This window comes from Notothenia coriiceps, unplaced genomic scaffold, assembly GCF_000735185.1.
Source record: "Notothenia coriiceps isolate Sejong01 unplaced genomic scaffold, NC01 NC01_scaffold00019360, whole genome shotgun sequence".
Lineage (NCBI taxonomy): Eukaryota > Metazoa > Chordata > Actinopteri > Perciformes > Nototheniidae > Notothenia > Notothenia coriiceps.
In genome coordinates, this window is record NW_011352061.1 from 498,460 (window position 1) to 504,649 (window position 6,190).

The 6,190-nt window shown below is 44.9% G+C and overlaps 1 protein-coding gene across 1 annotated transcript in view; it reads left to right on the forward strand.

Moving 5' to 3' along the window:
• LOC104952007 (glutaminase kidney isoform, mitochondrial) overlaps positions 1–6,190 on the forward strand; it is a 19,498-nt gene that overhangs the window by 9,813 nt on the left and 3,495 nt on the right. Inside the window, exons 5-10 of the mRNA XM_010778765.1 lie at positions 834–884; positions 1,059–1,235; positions 1,314–1,445; positions 1,645–1,737; positions 2,115–2,176; positions 2,262–2,338. Coding sequence (XP_010777067.1) covers positions 834–884; positions 1,059–1,235; positions 1,314–1,445; positions 1,645–1,737; positions 2,115–2,176; positions 2,262–2,338 — 592 coding nt within the window. The remainder of the gene's footprint in view (positions 1–833; positions 885–1,058; positions 1,236–1,313; positions 1,446–1,644; positions 1,738–2,114; positions 2,177–2,261; positions 2,339–6,190) is intronic.

A 6,190-nucleotide genomic window follows, 5' to 3' on the forward strand; every position in this document is an offset into this window, starting at 1 on the left:
TGTGTACATATATAACCCGCACTGGACTATAAACCGCAGGTGTTTTAATGTTTAATTACCATATGTAAGGGTTCGTGCACAGAGGGGATTGTCGGGGAAAGAGATGGCTGTTTGAGGAAGCTCCCATTTATTAACATTTCAACAAACAAGTTGCATATTTGCATAACGTATTCAAGTGTTAGCATTTAGTGCAATAGTAGCTACAGAACATGTACTGTGCTGTGTAGACTGTACTGTATCACATAGCGTTTCAGACACACAAACTTTTCAACTTTCAAACTCCCAGCGCACGTACCGGCAGTGATCTACAGCAGTGGTTTTCAACCAGTGGTACGGGGACAAATTGTCTCGCTCTCGTAATGTCTGTCTGTCTTGCTCTCGTTCTGTCTCTCGTACCACTCTCGGTTCCACTTTTACTTTTGCGCGCTACCTGTCTCACTCTTTTCCGGCCTCCAGCTTTTCCTGCTGGAGCCCGCCGCTTAAAGGTGGGGGGCGCGGACCGGCCATAGAGCCCATAGAGTTAAAGGTGGTGGACTGTAACCTGTAAAATCCATAGATTAGCCGCACCGTTATATAAGCCGCAGCGTCGAAAAATGGGAAAAAAGGCGCGGCTTATAGTCCGAAAATTACTGTACATTTAGTTTGAAAACTTCAGTTATTGTCGTGCATTTCATTTCAACTTCATTCCTAATGCTGTTTTTGCAACGCTAAAATGATTCCATTAACACTATTTTACATTTGTTGCCTAAATATGAATCTATACTTCTTATATTTTTAGGTATGTTGTTCATTTTCTAGAGGAGTGTGTGTTGACAGTGTTTTTGTTCCTTCAGTGTTTTCCAGAAGGCACAGACATGACATCCATCCTCGACTTCTACTTCCAGGTAAATGGAGTTGAGAAATATAAAGGAGTAAATCAAACTACTTGTTAAAACCTGTAAACTGAAAACAATCAGATCCTGGGAGCCCGTAGCTTGGAGAACTTTGACAGAAGCTTCTATTTGTTTTTACTGCAGCATATTCTTAATCTTTTTCTCGACACGTGCTCCTCCTGTTAGCTGTGTTCCATCGAGGTGACTTGTGAGAGCGCTAGCGTCATGGCGGCCACTCTGGCCAACGGCGGCTTCTGTCCAATCACAGGCGAGCGTGTGCTGAGCCCCGAGGCGGTGCGGGACACTCTGAGTCTGATGCACTCCTGCGGCATGTACGACTTCTCGGGACAGTTCGCCTTCCACGTCAGTATCCCTCCTCCTCAATAACATGCTTTGAATGTTCTAACTGTCACATTCTAACTTCTTCTTCTTGTGTTTCAGGTGGGTCTGCCGGCTAAGTCTGGAGTGGCCGGTGGGATTCTGCTGGTTGTTCCCAACGTGATGGGCATCATGTGCTGGTCTCCTCCGCTCGACAAGCTGGGCAACAGCGTCAGAGGCATCCAGTTCTGCACGGTAACCCAAAATCATTTTACTGTTGAGCATTTTGTAGATTGAATAGTGGTGGTAAGATGTTTCCTGGCTATTAAAAGGACACTATCTCTGAAATCATGAGTTGATCTGCTGAGTTTCCTCCTGAAGGTCAGACGATGTCACTGAGCTGAGGTTGAGACTTTATGTCTGTCTCTAATGTTTGCTAAATGTCTTCTCTCAGGACCTGGTTTCCCTATTCAACTTCCACAACTACGATAACCTGAGACACTTTGCTAAGAAGCTGGACCCCCGCAGGGAGGGGGGAGACCAGAGGGTGAGTCCCAGCATCATCCTGACCCTGTGATATTATCATGACCTTCTCTGATTGTTCTATTATTATTATGATTATTATAATTAGTCTAAAACAGCTGCAGTGAATAATACATGTACTGTCTGCGTCACTCCCTTGATGCTGCATGACCTTGTGTGTAGCATTTGATCAACAGCGCCCCCTGGTGGAAAACACTGCATACAGAAACTGACCCATTTCTCAGATTTGATACAGCTGCTGTTGTTGTCTGATCCTTACATGTCACATCTAGAACATCATCAATCTCTCTCTGATAGTGTTATATATGAACGACTTGGTAAACATCTGTAAAAGTTACAAGTGGCTCTTTTTGCTTTGACGTGCTTCTCGTTGTGTTTCAGGTGAAGTCCGTGATCAATCTGCTGTTTGCTGCGTACACCGGGGACGTCTCGGCTCTCAGAAGGTGACACAAATGTTCCCATTTAAAATCCACACGAGCGCTAATAAAAAAGATTCTGGAGTTTAATGTGAGTCGGGCGTTTGTCCAGGTTCGCGCTGTCCTCCATGGACATGGAGCAGAGAGACTACGACTCCAGGACGGCGCTGCATGTGGCCGCCGCTGAAGGTAAAACACAGAGGAGGAGGTCACTGTCAGGGGGAGGGTCTGTCACTCTGACTACTGGGAAGATAACCTGTGTGTGTGTGTGTGTGTGTGTGTGTGTGTGTGTGTGTGTGTGTGTGTGTGTGTGTGTGTGTGTGTGTGTGTGTGTGGGNAGGTTTGTACAGTAAACAAAGGACCTTTGAGAAGGAAATACAGGTTGAAGAATAAAATAACTGGGAGCATGGCGGCTGATCCCAGAGGAACTGGGTGACAGCTTGGGTAAGAGTCCGGGCATATGAGAGTTCACAGGGAGCTGAGTCCTGGCTGCTGCTGCTGCTGCTGCTGCTGCTGCTGCTGCTGCTGCTGCTGCTGCTGCTGCTGGCCGGGGCCCATCACTTATTTATAGAGCTTGGCCTCACAGGAAGCACGTGAGCGTTTGTTTTCTCTGCAGGATCCCATGCCACAGGGATTAGACGGAGTGTGATGCAGTGAGATAGCTCAGCCACAAATCTGTGTGCTACCAGAGAGTCACACACACACACACACACACACACACACACACACACACACACACACACACACACACACACACACACACACACACACACCCTGTCAGGAGGAGTCATGTGTTTACTGTCTGTGGTGCTTACTAGCTCTGATAAAAAGGATCAGGACCAAACTGAACAACATTTGGGAGAAAGATTAGTAGAGGAAGGACTGTAATGTATAAATATGTGCATATTTTGGATATTGCTCAAAAGCAAACAAATGTAATCTAACTTTAGGCTGGTAAAATGTGAAGACAGACATGTTATGCATAATGAAATGGAACAAACATTTCGAACAGCTCTCCCCAAAACACTTCACTAATGACACGATCTGTAACTTCTGTCAGCTGTAGTGTGAAGATCTGTTCAGCTAGTAAGATCTTGGACACTTGGATTAGCTTAAGGGGGGGCTTAACAATAAACCAACAAGTGATACGCATTGTAAAGTGTTCAGAAGAATAAGCACCTGTTAAAGTGTGTCCTGTGCTTCAGGTGCGTGCAGAGCAACATCGTGCTGCTCACTCAGGCCTTCAGGAAGAAGTTTGTCATCCCAGACTTCCAGTCCTTCTGCGCACACATAGACGAGCTCTACGATAAAGCCAAAAACATGCCAGGAGGACAGGTGAGGGGGGGCACACACACACACACACACACACACACACACACACACACACACACACACACACACACACACACACACACACACACACACACACACACACATTGCTGTCGGTATCTCAAACTCCTAAAACGTCTGGCTGTGAACCCTGCAGGTGGCCGACTACATCCCCCAGCTGGCCCGCTTCAGCCCCGACCTGTGGGCCGTCTCCCTGTGCACCGTGGACGGACAGAGGTACCACTTGAGAATAAATCCTTTTCACAAAACCTTAAGGGCACGAGTATACACCTTTTTGTGTGAACGTGTGTCCTTGTGTGTGTCCCTCAGGCACACAGTGGGCGACACCAAGGTCCCCTTCTGCCTGCAGTCCTGCGTGAAGCCGCTGAAGTACGCCATCGCCGTGCACGACCACGGCACCGAGTACGTGCACCGCTTCATCGCCAAGGAGCCCAGCGGCCTGCGCTTCAACAAGCTCTTCCTGAATGAGGAAGGTGAGGATCACACACACACACACACACACACACACACACACACACACACACACTTTCTCCGTACTCAGAGGGTAAGAGGATCCTTGGTTGCTATGTGACTTCAGTAAATTGTTTACTAAAGGTAGCAGCACAGCACAGAGTGGTCAGTGTGTCCGGCTGCTGAAAGTCTGGAGAGCCACAGAGAATAAAAACCTCTGTGTTTGAGATGTCCTGCAAAGTATAGCCTGAAACGTACTGAGGAGCTTAGTCAGGGTCTGTATAATGACTTTCATTTTCTGAGTCTCTTAAAGTGTCTAAATCTTTTTCTATATGCTCCTTTGAAGCTTTCATTTTTTCCTCATCCGGTGCCGCAGACATAACATCAGCTCCAGACTTGACGCTCAGTAAAAAATGACTCATTTCTGAAAGGAATGTTGTTTGAGAGAGGTTTCTGGTTTCCTCTCTTTGTTGAGATCTAACAGCAGATTATATTCCGGCTGTTTATTTTTGGATGGAAAAACAAAACATTGTCCCGGCCTGTTGCTTAAGAAGATTAAAACCCAGGAGAACATCAGTGCAGGCTGTGGGTTTTAAATTCTGTGAATGTGGGTTTTCATGTGCAGCTACTGTATCTACCACGATCTTATTTGAATTTAATGTCTATAACTAACGTGTTGATTCTTAATTCAGATATTTTCCAAGTCCTCCCCTAGCGCTTATCAGTAAAAGCCAAATAATATCTTAACATTTATGATCAGATTTATTAAACCTTCAGTTTCTCTCCTACAGATAAACCACACAACCCCATGGTTAATGCTGGAGCCATTGTGTGTACCTCCCTCATTAAGGTAAGCTGCCTTCACACACCCCACCATTACAAATGATTATTTTAGAAGCTCACTGATCAGCTGCGGTAGTGGATTTGAATGCCATCATCCCGTTATATTTGTAAAACATAGATTACAGTCTGTGAGGTGTTTTATTTCTATGTCAGGAGTTTCTAACTGCATTCAAATCCAAAAAGAAATCGTCTGAAATGAAATGATAATCGTGTGGAGAACGTGTTTCTGGCAGATTACTGTATACGGGGGAGATTAAGGTTCTAGATAATCACGCTGAAAGGGGATTTGGTTTGAAAGCAGCACCGCTCACATATCCTGCACACACACACACACACACACACACACACACACACACACACACACACACACACACACACACTCTCTCTCAAATGAAACTGCTCTTCTGCTGGTTTCATTAAACTTCCTCACACACAGGGAGCTGTTAGCACCACCTGCTGATTCAATTAAAACCTTTAAATGTTAACTCTCACTGACCTGAGGACAGCGAAGGTGTCCCTACAGACTGACGAGCAGTTTAATTAGCATTAATATAGAGAGGCGAAGTCCCTCCCTTTCCGGGGGGACCTTTATTTAGGGAAAAAAGTATGCATTGAAGTCAATGGAGAGAGAAAGATAATTTAAAAAAATGAATTTACACTTTGTTTGTGTGAAACCGCTCAATAAACTACATCTCCCGTTTCGCACCACACACCAAGATGGCCGTCACGTTGGCACATTTCACTTCTTTCTTTCAGAATGAGGTGAAAAGTATTAAAAGAGGTGAAAATCACTCCAAGTCTGGGCATGTTGAGAGCTGTACATACACACAAGGGGAGTTAGTCGGTTCCGTAAGAGCCAGCATGCGGGACCGGGATTCTGGGATTTGTAGTCTTTCTAGTTGCGTATTTTTCATAGTCTTATATTTCAACAGTTTTTAGACAAACTGTGACTTTTTTGACATGGAAATGATTTTTTAAGATTGACAAACATCATATGTGTAATTCGTGGCACAATTCAAACGGGATCGAAAGATAGGTTTTCTCTCTCCATTGACTTCAATACATAATTTTTCCGAAATAAGGTCCCATGGCCCGGAAGTAGATGGGCGGGACTTCGCCTCTCTATAGAGATGTTGGAATATTAGATCATAATATACACACCGTCAGGAGAGCAGTATTTAATCAAGCTTCACAGTCTTCACATTCACAGAGTTAAGGAAAAGAATGTAATGTTTTAAGGAAATCAGAAAAATGACTTCTGTTTCTGACTTTTTTGCTTTTAAACACACAGTGGTGTGATTACAAGTCAAATCCTGAGTCCAAACACCATAAAAACCTTTGACCAGCTGCTATAATCATCCAATCATATGTGTGTAGTCTAGGTCTCCCCCCCCCCTC